At 46.5% G+C, this 18,287-nt stretch overlaps 2 protein-coding genes across 2 annotated transcripts in view; both read left to right on the top strand.

Annotated features, from left to right (window-relative positions):
- The window catches only part of LOC145425230 (protein NLRC3-like), a 611,895-nt gene that overhangs the window by 554,160 nt on the left and 39,448 nt on the right, over positions 1–18,287 (top strand). The gene's annotated exons all lie outside the window — the stretch shown is intronic.
- On the top strand, positions 4,432–11,444 carry LOC145426155 (uncharacterized). Its single transcript, XM_080299686.1, has 4 exons — positions 4,432–5,128; positions 7,725–8,956; positions 9,048–9,795; positions 11,341–11,444. Exons 1-4 carry the CDS (start codon positions 4,432–4,434, stop codon positions 11,442–11,444), a joined length of 2,781 nt encoding a protein of 926 aa, XP_080155812.1.

The following is an 18,287-nucleotide window of genomic DNA, read 5'->3' as shown; positions in this document are numbered from 1 at the left end:
TGTCCAGATTCACTGTTATGTTTCTATTCTTACATTGCTGTGTGATCACTGTTCCCTCTGCTGACTGATGTGACCTTTTGTATCTCACACTGATACTTGTCATATTTGTATCTGCGCCTAAAAGATAAAAAGTTTTCCACGCTAAAACACAGCTCCGCCTCCTGCAGTTCTCCCTCTGAACCACTAGATGTCTCTGTTATCTAAATGAAGACGTGCAGCACAGCAACCACAGCAGCGCTCAGATCACACGTGTCCTGTTATTATGTATAAAAGCATGAAACAGGTGAGACAGGTGGGATCAATATTAATGTTGTGGAAATATATGAAAAAGCAACAGAAGAGTGAAAACATTTCGTGTTTCTAGAAAGATCTTTCAGCTCATAGCTGCTCACAGACTGTATTTACAAGTGACAAACTGCAACTCTACAGTACATCTACAGTATATATCAAATATATTCTGTATTCAAATCTATTGAGTGATGTTTGAAAGTCTTTCCAGGTGAGTTTGATCCAGGAGGGTCTGAAGCCAGAGTCAGACAGAGACTGTGCAGAGACTGTAGAAGGACAGAGCAGCAGCAGAGCAGTCCAGATACACTGATGATCCTCTGTCAGATCCAGAGGGACACACAGGGATGATGCTGGACTCTACATTGTGTCTGACAGTGGAGCTGTTCTCAGAGCAGTTCACTCTGCAGCACTGACAGTCATCTGCACTTCTTCTCATTCCTCTGTCAGTCACTGCTGGATGAAGCTCTCCTCTCCACCTCCCAGTAACATGGCCCAGTCAGAGCGTCTCTACACACAAGCTGCTGCTGCTGCTTCAACCTCTCTGGATCATCAGGACACAGCTCCTCCTCTCTCAGCACACACACCGTCCTGTTTACCATCATACCCTCCACCTGCAGAGAGGAGAAGGAAGAGCAGAGGAGATAAACGAGTGTTTCCAGAGACTCTTCATCAGCTGTCAGTCAGTGATGCAGCACATCCAGTATAAAGAGCAGCAGGGACTTCAGTGTTGGGACTGTACTAGGACTCATTGTTGCTTCACTTTTTCTAATCTTTGGATTTTTATTGAAGTTGATGAAAATGTTTTTCCCTCCTAGTTTGAGTTTGGACTTTCATTCATTAGAAGAACCTTGGTGTGTCCACTCTGAGCTCTGTAGGAACCCCAACAACAAGCCCAACAATCCAGATGGACGGTTCCAGCTGTTAACTGGAGGAATTCCATCCAAACATCTGCTCTCACTAAATTCTTCCTCACCTACAGACTGTGTTCTTCACTGCTTTAAACTTGGAAATGAATGCAGTCATTGGTCTGTGTGCTGCTCTGTTCAGAGAACTGATTGGCTGTTGACAGCGTTTGATCAGAGCGTGTCAGTTGTTACTATGGTGACCATAAAGGTCAGAAACAGGAAGTGTTTGTGTCCAATCCTGAAGCCTGTCACCATTCTCCTCTCACAGCTTCACTGAGAAGCTGCAGCTTTACAGGAAACACTGGATCTTTGTTTCATACTGACTGTGTTTAGTACAATACTGCTGACAGCACCACCCACTCACTCCATCACTCTACTTACAGTAGAGTCTCCAGTCTGTAGTCTGGACTCTGCTGAAGATCAGACAGCTGCTTCACATCTGGATCCTTCAGGTTGTTTCCCAAAAGGACCAGGTCTCTCAGATGGGAGGGGTTGGACTTCAGTGCTGCTGCCAGATAATCACAGCTGATCTTTGACAAACCACAGCTCCACAATCTGTATAAAGAATGAAAGATGGAGCTTCAAATGGAACTAAGACTTCTTCCACGAGGTGGCAGTGTCTGATGAGAAAGTGTTAGTGGAGCTGGCCTGGAGTCAGAAACAGGAAGATGCAGGATTTCGGCTGAAATGGGGAAAAGTGGTTAGCACTAGTGCCTTAAAGCAAGAAGGTTGTAGGTTGAAGCTTGTTGGCCTTTCTGTGGAGGTTGGATGTTCTCCCACAGTCCAATGAAATGCTGCTTAGGTTCATTGGTGCTTCTAAATTGGCTGTAGGTGTGGATGTGAGAGAGTGCTTCTCTCTCTCTGTTGGCCCTGTGATGGACTGCTCACCTGTGCAGGTGGACCACGCCTCTTGCGCTATGACAGCTAGGGCACAGGCTGCAGCCCTGTGAGCCTAAGCTGAATAAACAGTTAGCAAAAATGATCCATAGATGGCCTGAAATCCCCCAGTTAGCAGTTTGGTAGATAGCTATGACATGCTAATCCCATCCAACAGCTGTATTCTACCTGTAAGCTGATCCCTGCTGAGCCAAAGCACTTTTTCATATACAAATTACAACCTTTAATAGAAACCTATTGGTCAGCATCTTATTAGCCTGCTGTTAGCTTCATTCCACAGAAAACTGAGAGAAACTAACAGAGTTGATAAAGAATAAAGAGAAATGTGCTGATTTAAAGCCTTTGAAGTGCTTCAGATGATCTCTGTCCACTTCTGTCCACTCATTCATTCATGTAAGCTTTCTAATGCAGCTTTGATCTTCACAGTCTGCTTCATGAAACTCATTCTAACCCTGAATGTCAGAGTGTTCCTCCTTCTCTTTCCCATCATTCATGCTGGCAGTGGAGGAGATTTGGATGTTGGACTGTGTTTTGGATGATGTGTGTATGTTTGTGTTGGACTGCTGTCTGTAAAGCAAACGCACATTTTGCTTTGGATTTCAGTGTCAGACAGACTTTAAGGTGGAATGAAGAGTTTGAGAGTTTCACAGTGAATTATCCAGTGGAGGATTTTTCTTCTTCTTTGAAGGTTTGAAATGTGAACATTGTTCTGCTGCAGTCAATGGACTAAACCAGAGAAGAAGAAAACAGACTTTACCATGAAGATCCTCAGTGTGGATCAGTATAATATCAGCCTGATGTCTGCAGTTTAGTGTCAGCACAACTTTCACATCATATTCATCTCAGCTCAACTAAAACATGCTGACTGACCTCAGAGTTTCAAGTCCACATCCTGGACTCTCCAGGAAACCACACAGATGCTTCACTCCTGAATCCTGCAGGTTGTTGTTGATGCTCAGGTCCAGCTGTCTCAGATGGGAGGGGTTGGACTTCAGCGTTGCTGCCAGATAATCACAGCTGATCTCTGACAAACCACAGACACTCAATCTGTATAAAGCATGAAAGATGTAAGTTGATTAGACAAAGTGTGAGCTTGAAATCATTCAATCACAGCCAGCTGCACATGGACCAGCTGACATTACCCAGCATTAGAGGCGGATGTAAAAAAATGAATTTTCCTATTTAAATGGTTTTAATTTGAATAAAGCGATGTTGATTCATTCAATCCTGAATCCATTTTTAATATAAATGTATTTTGCCAGAATCTCAGGTTAAAGCTCCCAAAAGTATTTCAACAACAACCAAACAGATAAAACAGTAAATGAGAGCAGCTAAACACACAAAGATGGAAACACAGAGCGTGGATCGTTCACTCGACGGCACGTACACGGACACGCCGTCGGGGCTGAAAGTGGACAGCTCACAGATCCTGAAGCTGCAGGTTTCATCTGTCTCCAACCAAAACTGACTGAACCAGCAGCAGAAGAAGATCCAAACTACGCTTTACGTTTGATGAACATCGTCATGAATTCTCTCTGACTTTGACGTTTACTTCCTGCACAGCTCTCTCTCTCTCAGTGTACTTCAAGAACAGTTAACCTTCAAAAATCTGTTTCCTGCATTATTCACTGCTTATTACGCACCAGTCTGCTGTTGTGTTCACTGCTGTCGGCCTCCGAAAACAAAGCCTCATTTCTGCTGTTCAATACTGAAGAAATGTAAACCTTTTAAAATGATGACAGATTACAAACTCTCAGCTGTGTCTGTAATCAAACCTCTGTAACTTTGCTTCACTTCAGCAGCATCAGCTCATGTTCACATGTTGATTCATGGTTTTTGATGGGTTTAGATTTTATTATTGTCATTTGTATTAAGAAATATTTAACCATATATGCTTGGAGGTGTATAATCGATTGTATAGTGATATGATGTGTGATCCTTAACAGTCTGCAAAGACTTTGTGTGCATTCCAGAGTGTTCTGGTATTCACACCCACATCCTGGGAGCATGGGAGAGGGCATACCTTCTCTTATTGTTTTATGGTAGGATAAACGTATCTATGTCAGTTTTACTCTAAGTGCCTTTTGTTTAGATGAACTGCTGGACTTCCAGACGTGGTAATGGTATGACCAGCATCTATTTAAGGAGGGGTTTCTTGAGAGGCTCGGGTGGTTATTTCTAGATGTGTTTCTGGTGAGCATGAAAAAAAACCTCTGTACCAGAAGCAGCTACAGATTTGGATTCTATTGCGGGCCTGCTACAACAGTGTGTACGCTTCTAGCGGGACATAAGTGACAGGTGGGAGAAAGAAACAATAAAGCAAGATCAAAGATGGCGCCAGATGCAGATCCAAATGAATAACATTGGAGATGAGTTAGAGCAGCAACAAAGTGCAGCAGGCCAGCCCCAGGAGCAGTCTCGGCCCCAGCAGCAATTGAGAGAAGAAATGGTGATCCCGCCGAATGTTCTGAGAGACCAAGAAGGTCGGAGCTGGGGGAAAGCAATGATACCAAAACTGGAGGTGGGCGATGACATTAAGCAGTACTTGATAACCTTTGAGAGGCTGGCGATGGCGTATCAGTGGCCTGAAGTAGAGAGGTTGGTGAGGCTGGTTCCATACCTGTCAGGAAGAGCTCGAGCAGCTTATGTGACCATGGCAGCAGAGGACACTAGGGATTACCAAGAGGTTAAGGAAGCAATTTTTTCAAAGTATGACATTAATGAAGAGGTGTACCGACAGCGGTTCCGAGACCCTGACATCCGGCCCGACGAAAGTCCGAAAGAGTTTTATAATCGTTTGAAAGACCTGTATGGCAAATGGATCCAACCAGAAAAGAAAACCAAGGAGAAGGTTGGAGACACCATAATCCTTGAACAGTTTTATCGCTCGTTGACTCAAGAACTCCAGGTGAGGGTAAAAGAAAGGGGTCCAAAGTCAGCGCAGGAAGCTGCTCAGCTGGTGGAAACATTTCAAGCAGTAAGGCGAGGAGCTAGAAGCTTTCGATTTGGGGCTTCGGCCAAATCTTTCACTCCACATGGTAAGTCATCTGGGGTTGGGGGTGGTCCTAAGGAGTTAGAGCCTTTGAAGTCGGGGGATAGGTTTGTAAAAACAAAGTTAACGACCAAACCTGTTTGTTCCTATGGGGGGGGGGGGGGGGGGGGGTCACATTAAGCCAGAATGTCCTGTCAGAAAGGCTAGGCCAGCATATGTGTGTACCCTTCCAAGGCCCTGTGAGAATGAAGTTTGGGAAGGGAAGCAGCAAACCACCACTGCGAAAATACATGGTAGGAAAGCCCAAGCCCTTCTGGACACTGGTAGTGTGCAAACATTGATACATCCAACACTAGTCCAGCAAGAGTTGCCTCTGGATAAGCCTGTCCTTAATATTTCATGTGTGCATGGTGATTGTAAGGCCTACCCAGTAACAGTAGTTTAACTTGAAGTTTCTGGGCAGAAGTACCTTATCTCAGTTGGGGTGGTGGAAAGCTTGTCATATCCTTTAATTTTATGTCAGGATGTGCCTATTCTACAGGAGCTGGTACAAACTTGTAAACCTTTAAATATTGTCACAAGGTCACAGGGACAAAAGCAGAAGGAGGAGGAACAAATCAATGAGCAGGTGCCAAAGGTTGAGAGTGGTGTCAGTGCAGTCCCGAAGCTGATTAGTGAGCACATGTATGAGACTCAAAATGGGGCGGAGGACCAGAGCGAACAATCTGACATTTTCTCAGAATTGCCATTTTTTGCAGAGGTGGTGCCAGAAGTTGCCATTAAAGCTAGGAAAAGCAAAAGACAAAGAAGAATAGAGAAAATGGCAGGGACAGTTAAGAATACTGTTGAGCTGCCAGTGCCAGGTAGCAAAGAAACTGTCCAAGAAGTCTTTTCAGATCTGCAGAAACAGGATGTGACATTGGAAGGCCCTTTTAAACAGGCAGCAGAAGTGCAGCCCCGTCAGTTGATAGAAGAGGGTTATTACCTGAAAGGACAAGTGTTGTACTACAAAGGCAGCACGGATGACAAAGGGAAGTTAGTAGTCCCCCAGCAGCGGCGGGAGCAAGTTTTGAGACTGGGGCATAGTATTCCTTGGGCGGGGCATCTGGGAACGCAGAAAAGAAGGGACCGAATAGCCAGCAGGTTCTTTTGGCCAGGTATGAACAGAGATGTTGAGGAGTTTTGCCAGTCTTGCTCAATCTGTCAGCTGGCCGGGGATAAAAAAGTCCCAAAGTTGCCTTTATAGCCTTTACCTGTTATTGAGGTTCCATTTAGTCGTATTGCAATGGATAAAGCGGGGCCGCTAGAGCGAACCCAGGCAGGTAATCACTATATATTGGTGGTTTGTGATTACAGTACCAGATACCCAGAAGCTTTTCCCCTTAGGGATATTACAGCTAAACAGATAGCTTATGCCCTTTTGCAGCTTTTTTCCCGAGTGGGTATTCCGTCTGAGATTTTGACTGATCAGGGAACAAACTTCCTTTCACATACCCTGAGGCAGGTTTATAAGCTTTTAGGTATTAGGAGTATCCGGACCACCCATTACCATCCCCAAACAGATGGCTTGGTGGAGAGATACTGTCATGGTCCTGAGTCTGAGGACTCAGTGTTTTGTGTTTCCTTATGCTTTTGTTCATTCCGAGTGTGTATTCTGTTGTGATTTTGCCATTTGTTAGGTTTCTGTTCTTTGCCTGCCTGCTCCCACTTCTCTGTGTTCCCTCTGTCTGTCCATGGTGTTATTGTGTCTGCCCATTATGTCTAAGTTCTCCCCGTGCTCTCTCTTCCCCCTGTGTGCCCTCTATGTATTTATGAGCCCTCGTCCCCTTTCGTGTTTATTCCATGTCTCCCCTGCCTGTTACGTTGGTGTTCTACTCGTGCTCTCTCTCTCCTCCTGTACTTCCTGTTTCACCTCTCCCGTCAGTGTTCAGTTCACCCCGCCCTGTCTCGTTATGATTATCAGTGTCACCTGTGTTCCCCGTGTGTTCCCACTTCCCTCGTTAACCCTCTGTGTATTTCTGTCTGCGTCTCCCTCTGTTCAGTGTGACGTCGTCCCTCATGTTGTGTGGATCTCCCTGTGTCTCTGCGTATGTTAGTTTACTTTTCCCAGTTTAGTTTTGTATTTCCTATGTTCTGCCACTCCAGCATTAAAGCTGTGATTTTGAGTTCATCTCCGTGTCTGTGAGTTTTGCGTTTGGGTCCTCCTCCTGCCTGCCACACAGCCGCGCCTTGACAGTACGACGTCACCAGATATGGACCCAGCAGACTTACCCGGGGAGAGCGATTTGATACGTGTCCAACGCCTAGTCGAGTGGATAACACACACTTCCAATACAAGGGCCAAGATTGTGGGGATAAATGCTATCGAAGCAATCCTCAAAGGAAATTCTCATCTCCGCCAGATCAGTGGATGTTTGGACCTATTGGCCAATTTGAATAACGCCCGGGAGGCGGCGCGAACTCGGGAAATATCAGACTTGGCCCAGCCACCCTGGAGCAGCCGCGTCAGTTTCACCGGCCGGATGTGGTTTTTCCCGGCCCTTTGGAGCCATCTGCGGGGAAAAAGAAACGGCATTCACGCCGCCGACGCGCCACCCCACAGCCGGACATTCAGCCTTCTAATTCACCTGTTGTGCTACCAGAAGCTCAGTCGGCTCCCTCGCAGCTACTTCCAGCTCGGTCAGCTCCCTCGCAGCCCGTCCCAGCTCAGTTAGCTCCCTCGCAGCCCGTCCCAGCTCAGTTAGCTCCCTCGCAGCCCGTCCCAGCTCAGTTAGCTCCCTCGCAGCCCGTCCCAGCTCAGCCAGCTCCCTCGCAGCCCGTCCCAGCTCAGCTAGCTCCCTCGCAGCCCTTCACAGCTCCGTTAGCTCCCTCGCAGCCCTTCACAGCTCCGTTAGCTCCCTCGCAGCCACCCTCAGTTCAGTCTCCTGTGTCCCCGTTAGCTCAGCCATTAACTCCACCACAAGCTCCATTTTCACCTCTACCATCGCTTCAGTCATCAGTTCGGTCTGCCACTCAGTCGCCCTTAGCTCCATCATCCACACTGCCACCTGTTTCTCTTCCACCACAACCGTCACTACACCCAGCCACTCAGGCTGCTACTCAGCCAGTCATTCAACCCATAGCCCTGCCGTTGCCATACCCTGTAGCTGAGCCACTAGCCGTCCGACCCACAGCCACTTCAGCCACTCCTTCACCCGTTACTCCTCCACTACAACCATCAGTGCAGTCTCCGGTGTCCCCAGTGCAGTCTCCGGTGTCCCCAGTGCAGTCTCCGGTGTCCCCAGTGCAGCCTCCTTTAGCACAGTCACCCACTCAACCACCAGCACCACAACCGTCACTACCTCTAGTTCATTCCCCTGTGAAGTCATTAACTCCACCACCTACTCCACCCTCACCACCACCGTTACTACAGACATCAGTTCAGTCCCCTGTGCAGTCATTTACTTCTCCACCGCCAGCAGCTCAGGTCCCCGTGTGTCCAGCAGCTCAGGTCCCCGTGTGTCCAGCAGCTCAGCTCGCACCTGAACCTTTGGCCCAGTTCCCCGTAGCAGTGCGGTTTTCTAGCCAGCTTAACATTGAGCCCGGGGTCCCAATCCTCTCCGGCTCTACTTCAGCTCCTGCTGGAAGCTCGGATGAGCTCATCCAGGACTCCGCGGCTCCCACGCCGCCATCTACCTCGTCCGCTGGGGGTTCCAGTGAGCCCGCCCAGCACCTCCCTGTCTCCGCTGGAGGGTCCGAGAGGCCCGTTCAGCCTCCTGTCTCCGCTGGAGGGTCCGAGAGGCCCGTTCAGCCTCCTGTCTCCGCTGGAGGGTCCGAGGGGCCCGTTCAGCCTCCTGTCTCCGCTGGAGGGTCCGAGAGGCCCGTTCAGCCTCCTGTCTCCGCTGGAGGGTCCGAGGGGCCCGTTCAGCCTCCTGTTTCCGCTGGAGGGTCCGAGGGGCCCGTTCAGCCTCCTGTCTCCGCTGGAGGGTCCGAGGGGCCCGTTCAGCCTCCTGTCTCCGCTGGAGGGTCCGAGGGGCCCGTTCAGCCTCCTGTCTCCGCTGGAGGGTCCGAGAGGCCCGTTCAGCCTCCTGTCTCCGCTGGAGGGTCCGAGGGGCCCGTTCAGCCTCCTGTCTCCGCTGGAGGGTCCGAGGGGCCCGTTCAGCCTCACGCCGCATCAGCTGGAGGGCCCGAGGAGCCTGTCCAGCCGCCATCTGCGACCGCCTCGTCATCACCTGGCCCGGCCTCTGCCTCTGCAACCTCGCCTGGCCCGGCCTCAGCCTCTGCAACCTCGCCTGGCCCGGCCTCAGCCTCTGCAACCTCGCCTGGCCCGGCCTCAGCCTCTGCAACCTCGCCTGGCCCGGCCTCAGCCTCTGCAACCTCGCCTGGCCCGGCCTCAGAGCCTTCGTCTGCCGCAGCCTCCTCTTCAGAGCCTTCGTCTGCCGCAGCCTCCTCTTCAGAGCCTTCGTCTGCCGCAGCCTCCTCTTCAGAGCCTTCGTCTGCCGCAGCCTCCTCTTCAGAGCCTTCGTCTGCCGCAGCCTCCTCTTCAGAGCCTTCGTCTGCCGCAGCCTCCTCTTCAGAGCCTTCGTCTGCCGCAGCCTCCTCTTCAGAGCCTTCGTCTGCCGCAGCCTCCTCTTCAGAGCCTTCGTCTGCCGCAGCCTCCTCTTCAGAGCCTTCGTCTGCCGCAGCCTCCTCTTCAGAGCCTTCGTCTGCTCCAGCATCCTCTTCAGAGCCTTCGTCTGCTCCAGCATCCTCATCAGCTGCTTCGTCTGCTCCAGCATCCTCATCAGCTGCTTCGTCTGCTCCAGCATCCTCATCAGCTGCCTCGTCTGGTCCAGCCTCCTCATCAGCTGCCTCGTCTGGTCCAGCGTCCTCATCAGCTGCCTCGTCTGGTCCAGCCTCCTCATCAGCTGCCTCGTCTGGTCCAGCCTCCTCATCAGCTGCCTCGTCTGGTCCAGCCTCCTCATCAGCTGCCTCGTCTGGTCCAGCCTCCGCTTCTGCCTCGTCTGGCCCTGCGCCCACCAGGCCATGGCCAGCACGCCTGAGACTGGAGGGCCGCCGCTGCCTTCCGCGCGGTCGGTCTCCTGAACTGCTCCGTCGTCTCCTTCGCCGCCGCCGCTGCCTTCCGCGCGGTCGGCCTCCTGAACTGCTCCGTCTCCTTCGCCGCCGCCGCTGCCTTCCGCGCGGTCGGCCTCCTGAACTGCTCCGTCGTCTCCTTCGCCGCCGCCGCTGCCTTCCGCGCGGTCGGCCTCCTGAACTGCTCCGTCGTCTCCTTCGCCGCCGCCGTTGCCTTGCGCACGGCCGGCCTCCTGAACTATTTCCGCGTCGCCGCCGTTGCCTTGCGCACGGTCGGCCCCCTGAACTGCTCTGTGTTTTGGGTTGTTTTCTTGGGCTCCGGTGTTTTCTGTGCTCTTTGTTTTCTGTTCCGAGCCCTCCGTCCTGGGCCCCCGCCGCCCGCCCTGGGTTGTTTTCTGTTTGGTTTTGTTTTTCTGTGTTTGGGCTGTCTGGAGCCAGCCCTTGAGGGGGGGGTACTGTCATGGTCCTGAGTCTGAGGACTCAGTGTTTTGTGTTTCCTTATGCTTTTGTTCATTCCGAGTGTGTATTCTGTTGTGATTTTGCCATTTGTTAGGTTTCTGTTCTTTGCCTGCCTGCTCCCACTTCTCTGTGTTCCCTCTGTCTGTCCATGGTGTTATTGTGTCTGCCCATTATGTCTAAGTTCTCCCCGTGCTCTCTCTTCCCCCTGTGTGCCCTCTATGTATTTATGAGCCCTCGTCCCCTTTCGTGTTTATTCCATGTCTCCCCTGCCTGTTACGTTGGTGTTCTACTCGTGCTCTCTCTCTCCTCCTGTACTTCCTGTTTCACCTCTCCCGTCAGTGTTCAGTTCACCCCGCCCTGTCTCGTTATGATTATCAGTGTCACCTGTGTTCCCCGTGTGTTCCCACTTCCCTCGTTAACCCTCTGTGTATTTCTGTCTGCGTCTCCCTCTGTTCAGTGTGACGTCGTCCCTCATGTTGTGTGGATCTCCCTGTGTCTCTGCGTATGTTAGTTTACTTTTCCCAGTTTAGTTTTGTATTTCCTATGTTCTGCCACTCCAGCATTAAAGCTGTGATTTTGAGTTCATCTCCGTGTCTGTGAGTTTTGCGTTTGGGTCCTCCTCCTGCCTGCCACACAGCCGCGCCTTGACAGATACAATCAAACTCTGAAAGCAATGTTGAAGAAGTTCATATCGGCTAATGCCAAAGACTGCGACAAGTGGCTTCCCTATTTGCTGTTTGCTTATAGGGAGGTGCCTCAAGCCTCAACTGGCTTTTCCCCTTTTGAGCTCCTTCCTGAAGGCCTTAGTCATGGAGTGCACACATGATTATGGCCTAATGATGTTCACCTGAAAGAAGTTTTCCAATCACCCACTGATAGTGGGTTGAACCACCTGATGAGAGCTGAGGGGGCATGTGGGTTAAATTTTCAGTTTGATTTGATTTAGTTAGTTGGGATATTGTTTAGCTGGGGGGTGTTTTGTAATGAGATATTTGTGAGGTGTGTCAAAATAACTGCAATGTTTCACTGTATAGGTTTTTGTAGCTGGGCTGTGTCAGAGTGGGACGACCTTTTACATTTTATTGGTGATAGTATGACCAGCATCTATTTAAGGAGGGGTTTGTTGAGAGGCTCGGGTGGTTATTTCTAGATTTGTTGCTGGTGAGCATGAAAAAAAAAAAAAAACCTCTTTACCAGAAAAAAGTGGGAATATATCCAAAGCTTTGAAAACAATTGAAGGCTCGTGAGGTTGTTTTTTCCATTTGGTCTCCTTCACATTGCCTTGCCACCGTTACAGTGCTGATAAATGATCAGAATTATAATATTTCCGACTGTCTGCTATGTGCTGTGACCTTTGACCTGCTAAAGACAGTCATCTGTGGATTATTCATTGTTGTGTCTGATACTTAGAACTGTGAGGAAGAACACTACACAGTTAATCAGGGTCCCCTCTCTCTGAATCAGGAAAGGTGGGGAGGCTGCGTGCGGGCCATACGTTGAGTATCACTGTTTGAAATGTGAACATTGCTCTGCTGCAGTCAATGGACTAAACCAGAGAAGAAGAAAACAGACTTTACCATGAAGATCCCCAGTGAGGATCAGTATAATATCAGCCTGATGTCTGCAGTTTAGTGTCAGCACAACTTTCACATCATATTAATCTCAGCACACAAGTCAGAGCTCTTTTTAGCCAACCATCCCTTTAACATTAACTAGTAATGACTTCATGAACTTCTTCACATATAAAATTCTTATCATTAGAGAAAAAATTACCAATAATCATCCCACAGATGTAATATTATCTACAGCTACTCTTAGTACCCTTGATGTTAAGTTAGACTATTTTTCTCCAATTGATCTTTCTGAGTTAACTTAAATAATTACTTCCTCCAAACAATCAATGTGTCTTTTAGACCCCATTTCTACAAAACTGCTCAAAGAAGTCCTGCCATTAATTAATTCTTCGATCTTAAATATGATCAACTTATCTCTAACAATCAGCTATGTACCACAGGCCTTCAAGCTGGCTGTAGTTAAACCTTTACTCAAAAAGCATCTCTAGACCCAGCAGTCTTAGCTAATTATAGGCCAATCTCCAACCTTCTTTTCATATCAAAAATCCTTGAAAGAGTAGTTGTCAAACAGCTAACAGATCATCTGCAGAGGAATGGTTTATTTGAAGAGTTTCAGTCAGGTTTCAGAGCTCATCACAGCACAGAAACAGCTTTAGTGAAGGTTACAAATGATCGTCTTGTGGCCTCTGACAGTGGACTCATCTCTGTGCTTGTCCTGCTAGACCTCAGTGCAGCGTTCAATACTGTTGACCATAATATCCTCTTAGAGCGATTAGAACATGCCGTAGGTACTACAGGTACTGCACTGCAGTGGTTTGTATCATATCTATCTAATAGACTCCAGTTTGTGCATGTAAATGGAGAGTCCTCTTCACACACTAAGGTCAGTTATGGAGTTCCACAGGGTTCAGTGCTAGGAGCAATTCTGTTTACATTATACATGCTTCCCTTAGGTAGTATCATTAGAAGACATAGCATAAATTTTCACTGCTATGCAGATGACACCCAGCTCTATCTGTCCATGAAGCCAGATAACACACACCAATGAGTTAAACTGCAGGAATGTCTTAAAGACATAAAGACCTGGATGGCCGCTAACTTTCTGCTTCTTAATTCAGATCAAACTGAGGTTATTGTACTCGGCCCTGAAAATCTTAGAAATATGGTCTCTAAGCAGATTCTTACTCTGGATGGCATTACCTTGGCCTCCAGTAACACTGTGAGGAACCTTGGAGTCATTTTTGACCAGGACATGTCCTTCAATGCACATATTAAACAAATATGTAAGACTGCGTTCTTCCATTTGCGCAACATCTCTAAAATTAGAAATATCCTGTCTCAGAGTGATGCTGAAAAACTAGTTCATGCATTTATTACTTCCAGGCTGGACGACTATAATTCATTGTTATCAGGATGTCCTAAAAACTCACTGAAAAGCCTTCAGCTAATCCAAAATGCTGCAGCAAGAGTGCTGACAGGGACTAGAAAGAGAGAGCAGATTTCTCCTTTTTTGGCTTCCCTTCATTGGCTTCCTGTTAAATCCAGAATTCAAAATCCTGCTCCTCACATACAAGGTCTTAAATAATCAGGCCCCATCTTATCTTAATGACCTTGTAGTACCATATCACCCTATTAGAGCACTTCACTCTCGCACTGCAGGCCTACTTGTTGTTCCTATTGTATTTAAAAGTAGAATGGGAGGCAGAGCCTTCAGTTTTCAGGCCCCTCTTCTGTGGAACCAGCTTACAGTTTGGATTCAGGAGACAGACACTATCTCTACTTTCAAGATTAGGCTTCAAACTTTCCTTTTTGCAAAAGCATATAGTTAGGGCTGGACCAGGTGACCCTGAATCCTCCCTTAGTTATGCTGCAATAGACGTAGGCTGCCGGGGATTCCCATGATGCATTGAGTTTTTCCTTTCCAGTGACCTTTTTCACTCACTATGTATTAATAGACCTCTCTGCATTGAATCATACTTGTTATTAAACTCAGTCTCTCTTCCACAGCATGTCTTTCATCCCGTTTTCCTTCTCTCACCCCAACCGGTCGCAGCAGATGACCACTCCCTGAGCCTGGTTCTGCCGGAGGTTTCTTCCTGTTGAAAGGGAGTTTTTCCTTCCCACTGTCGCCAAAGTGCTTGCTCATAAGGGGTCATAAGATTGTTGGGTTTTTCTCTGTACCTATGAAGCGCCTTGAGGCGACTTTTGTTGTGATTTGGCGCCATATAAATAAAATTTAAAAATTGAATTGAATAACTAAAACATGCTGACTGACCTCAGAGTTTCAAGTCCACATCCTGGACTCTCCAGGAAACCACACAGATGCTTCACTCCTGAATCCTTCAGGTTGTAGTTATTACTCAGGTCCAGCTCTCTCAGATGGGAGGGGTTGGACTTCAGTGCTGCTGCCAGATAATCACAGCTGATCTCTGACAAACCACAAAGACTCAATCTGTGTAAAGAATGAAAGATGTAAGTTTATTAGACAAAGTGTGAGCTTGAAATCATTCAGTGTTTCATCATCTGTTCAGAGCTGAAGAAGGTTCAGAATGTAGAAGTTTAGAAAATGGAAACTCCAAACAGCTGAAGCCAACAGGAAGCAGCTTCAAACAAACACAACAAGAGAAAAAACTCTGAATGTTTCACATTAAAGTCGTACATTTCTCATAAAAACAGGACAAAGACTTGAAAAAGTCGTGTTTTTCCTTCCAGGAACCACAAGGCTTCACTTTTAAAGGTGAAGTGTGAAAGAAATGGACATATTTGAAGTCCAACACCTTTTTCCAGTCACATTATTAAAGCAGACAAACTACAAGCTCATTTTCATTCCAACAAGTGACACTCTGATTCTGATTCTGATTCTGATCCAGTCAGTTAGCTAGTAAGTATCCATTTCAAACAGGACAGTGGTAACAACAGCAGGCTACGGACAATTTTAAGTTTTAGATTTTAAATAGGCTGTATGCATTTCAATGGGAGCAACAGGACGGTCAAATCTCGCTGATTTTACTACAGAGCAGGACGGATTGTAGGGTAGCAAACATCGTCGGAAAACACATTTTCAACACTGCAGGTTACCTGGTGTAATGTTTTTCAGCTAAAAAGAAACATGGTCTGACTCCTACCTAACTATATAAAGAGTAACTGAAGGTTAAATGTAGCTAATATGTCCTGTTTTAAGCCAGGCACTTACACCTCTGCTCCGCTGCGTCTCGGCCACCATCGCTCTGGCAGAAAGGGCGCTAGAGGAGAGGCGAGCTGGAACAAACCATTATGGAAGGGGGGTATCTATACTTTTGTTGTTAAAATGTTACGTCTCAACCAAATACTGTATGCTTTTTATATTTTTAGTAGTGTGTCACACAAACAGCAAATATTGTCAAAAAAGTAAGAAATCTTTGGGGGTGCTTTGATTCATTGCTGAAGCACCCCCAAAAATGGGCTAAAATCGCCCCTGAGTTGAAATATTAAGAAATAAATAGTAATTCATGTTTGTTGATTAGATTTATATGTTTAAATGTGTTATTTGTGCTAATTGTGCAATTAGATAGGAACCTTTTCTAAAGTTGTGTTGTGGCTAAGAGGGCATTTTTTGGCTGTCACACTCAGCAAGCTAATTAAGAAACGAGCCACGAGGTTTGCACGTGTGCAGAAAGATAAATAAAGAGTGCCTTTTTTTGGACCTGCCCACCACGTAAAAATGAAAGTTTATTCCCTTTGAGTGAGGCCAATGAGGTAAATGTTTTATTGATTATCGTTGTATGTAAATGCGCGACTGTTGCGTGGTGTTCAAGCGCAATAGCGGCAGTGTGAGGTGTAATGTGTACTTTATTGATCATTTTGTTGGAATGTTTCGTTGTATATAATGCTTCAGGACTTTAGTAAGAATATTCATTTAAGTTTGTATTTCCTTTTAGTTCTGACGGCATTGTATCGGCTGTGGTTGGACATCATTACATGTTAAGACATGTGGAAGAATCCTCCTGTTCTAAATAAATGTCAGTTTAAACACAAAGAACAAGTTGAGCTTTATTAAGACTCGAGGGGAGTAACAATGATCATTGTTCTGACAGCATTTTGAGTGGGAACAGTTCAAAGTTATTTACTGATTGAAACAAGCTGAATGTTTCTGTGCACGATGAAGAAGATCAGCAGCAGGAGCTCAGCTGATCAATGAACTGACATCTATCAGTCGTTTTATGAGATGAAGTCATCAGCAGACATTTGTTCTAACTGTGTGATGAATGTCAGAACGTCAGGGCTCTGCTTTAGTCACTACTTGATGATCATTGGCTCATTGTTGAATCCAGTGGCCCAGTCTGACCTCTGACCCTTTGCTGCAGGTCTTCTGTGTTATCTCCACTTTCATGTCTGATCTTCTGCTGTATCGTCCAAAATAAACATCTGAATCATTTCCAACACTTCAGCAGATCTTTAGTTTGGGCAGTGCAGCACAAAATAACACATATTGTACTATACTGCCCACTTCCTGATCTTATTGGATCTGTGTGTGAGGTTGGTGAAGGAAACACATGTTTACTGAGTGAATCGCTGCCATTAGGAACTAGTTTTTCATATCACAGCCTAGAAATCACACAGGACCATTTCTGCAAGTGAAAATTGGAGGAAAATAATTGTATAGTTTGTGCGTGTGAAGTAGTCAGACTCGAACGTCAAGGAAGGTGGTAGGGAAGCAGACATTTCAGATTTCCAAGGTGAGCAACTTATTTACAGTGAAGTTAATTTAATGTAACTTAACAAAACTTCCTCCCCAAATAAACTCTATTAACAAAACTCAACATAACATGGCTCTGGTGACACAGCTCACCTCTCCTCTCTCCTGCATCTGATAGAGACTGGCTTTCAATAGGGCCACCAATTTCCTTCCAATTGCCGAGCCAGTACCACTCACTCAACTGAGGGATCTAAAACGCTACACAGATTATCCAAAAAACACAAAACCTCTACACACTTCTAACATGCACATTTACACAACTAAATGGCAGTATTAACGAAAGGAAAAACATTCTACAAATCCCTTTAAACCTTAACACAAATAAAAGGAAGCATCTCTATGGAAAAAGAAACCCCTCCACTTTGTTTGACCTGATGATGTCGTATGTGACATCATCAGGACTTTAAAATGAGGAAATCCCAGGTGGGCGTTTCCCCACACCTGACCCTTAGGACGACTGAAAAGACAAACAAAGTAAGTATGAACAAATGACTTAATCTGTAACATAATAAAATATAAAGAAACAATATAAAGAGACATTTTCCACATTTATTGTCTTTGAACAGAGAATAATAAAGCCATCAAACATATACAGGCTTCTGCAAATACAAACTTCTGTGGTGCATTTGATGACCTGCAGAGGAGAACAAGTCGGGCTTTTCAGCCCTAACACAACCTCTTTGTTCTCAATACTACAAAACCTTAAAAGGCTGATATGCAAGTTTGCATGAATCACCAACACAGTTGTGTTTGTTTCTAGTGTAGTTATAAATAAGGTGATCAAATATCTGCTGACTGATTAGATCCAGTATCTATTACAGATGAACTGGATATCACAGCATGTTGTTAATCCGTCATATCAAACTAAACAGTGTTGCTGGTGTAAATATCCTCCAATAAAGTCAGATGGGCTGAGGACTGCTGTTGCCAGGTAACGATGGTGTCACACTGGATCTTCTGATCTTGAGCATCTTAGCGCTCGGAGTCTGATGTTGGCTCATGTGTTGTCATCAGTGTTGGGTAAGTTACTTTAAAATAGTAACTTAGTTACATTACTAGTTACTTCTCTCAAAAGTAACTCAGTTACTTCAAGTTACTCGTTACTTTCAAAGTAACTAGTTACTAGGGAAAGTAACTTTGGTTTTACTCAGAATTCTCTTGTTAATGTGTTGCTTCCATAACTTTGCCAGTCTTCTACCTTGCTTACGTGCCACAGTGCACTGTGCCACCGACCAATAGAAAGGATATGATAATGTGCATATTTCCACGAGAGAAATCCCACGCCTGGACCGTCATTGACTGCTGCCATGATTCTAGCCTACGTCACAGAGTCATGTGCGCCTTTTACATCCAACACAAAAACTGCAGTCGTGGTGCTTTGATTG

Source organism: Astatotilapia calliptera, chromosome 3 (assembly GCF_964374335.1).
Source record: "Astatotilapia calliptera chromosome 3, fAstCal68.1, whole genome shotgun sequence".
NCBI lineage: Eukaryota > Metazoa > Chordata > Actinopteri > Cichliformes > Cichlidae > Astatotilapia > Astatotilapia calliptera.
Note: the sequence above shows the minus strand (reverse complement) of the source record. Positions and strands in the feature narration are given on the sequence as shown.

Excerpts from the sequence above, each read along its gene's own strand:
- LOC145426155 (XM_080299686.1), top strand. The coding sequence starts at position 4,432 with ATGCAGATCCAAATGAATAACATTGGAGATGAGTTAGAGCAGCAACAA. Across the intron at positions 5,129-7,724 it reads CAAATCTTTCACTCCACATG|AAGCTCAGTCGGCTCCCTCG; the intron begins GTAAGTCATCTG and ends TTGTGCTACCAG. Across the intron at positions 9,796-11,340 it reads GCATCCTCTTCAGAGCCTTC|GGAGGTGCCTCAAGCCTCAA; the intron begins GTCTGCTCCAGC and ends GTTTGCTTATAG.